The sequence below is a fragment of the Austrofundulus limnaeus genome, unplaced genomic scaffold (assembly GCF_001266775.1).
Source record: "Austrofundulus limnaeus strain Quisiro unplaced genomic scaffold, Austrofundulus_limnaeus-1.0 Scaffold8139, whole genome shotgun sequence".
NCBI lineage: Eukaryota > Metazoa > Chordata > Actinopteri > Cyprinodontiformes > Rivulidae > Austrofundulus > Austrofundulus limnaeus.
Window position 1 is genome coordinate 1 of NW_013960541.1, and position 783 is coordinate 783.

Genomic DNA, 783 nt, shown 5'->3' on the forward strand with positions numbered 1-783 from the left:
TAGCTAGCTAGCTACTAGCCAATTACATAATCGTCTCCGGATTTGTTTAGAGATAAAACTGGCTTCTTAGACCTAGAAATATACAGTACATGTACATATAGGAATAAAAATATTTTCTTAATTTAGAAGAAAGTTGCAAAAATATTGAAGCGGCTGAAGAGCTGGTCTTATTCTAAATAATCACGTGTGTTTATTTGTTAGCGCTTAGCTGATCGTTAGCATACTTGACGGCTAAGCTAACAACGAGAGGAGGAAAAAAATGGCGGCTGGGAAGGTGTGCTTGAGAGGAAACAAGAAAGAAACGGCAGAGGTTTGAACTCACCATAAGCTAACTAATTTATTTATCTATTTGTGTTTTGTTTACTTTTATCCAGTCGTATATTTTAGTGTAAATGACTCATCTTTGTTGGGTGATATACATCCATGGCTGTAAACGTTGCTAATCGCGACACCGTGTGGCCGTGATGAGCGATGGGCCCGATTAATGTTTGAGTGGGATTTTCTCATTTTTTAAAGTGGACAGCGTTGTTCCAGAATGACTTAAAAACCAAGAACGAGTCGCTGGTGTTTGTGAAGAGGATGCTGGCCGTGGCTGTGTCGTCCATCACCTATCTGAGAGGGATTTTCCCAGAGTATGCCTACAGATCCAGATACCTGGAAGGTGAGGCAGCGAGCAACAAATGATGGACATAAAGTACAACAAAGTGATACTTGAGAAAAACTACAAGTATCTTACAAAAAATGACTTTGGTAAAAGTTAAATTCTCCTTTAGGAATATTACT

At 38.8% G+C, this 783-nt stretch overlaps 1 protein-coding gene across 1 annotated transcript; it reads left to right on the forward strand.

Moving 5' to 3' along the window:
* Positions 1-13: 13 nt before the first annotated feature.
* Positions 14-661, forward strand: LOC106512555 (HORMA domain-containing protein 1; the record flags this gene model as incomplete). Its single annotated transcript, XM_014001147.1, is given in 2 exon segments — positions 14-310; positions 517-661. Coding segments are annotated over 2 exon segments (196 nt in total), but the record flags the coding sequence as incomplete, so codon positions are not given.
* Positions 662-783: the final 122 nt, after the last annotated feature.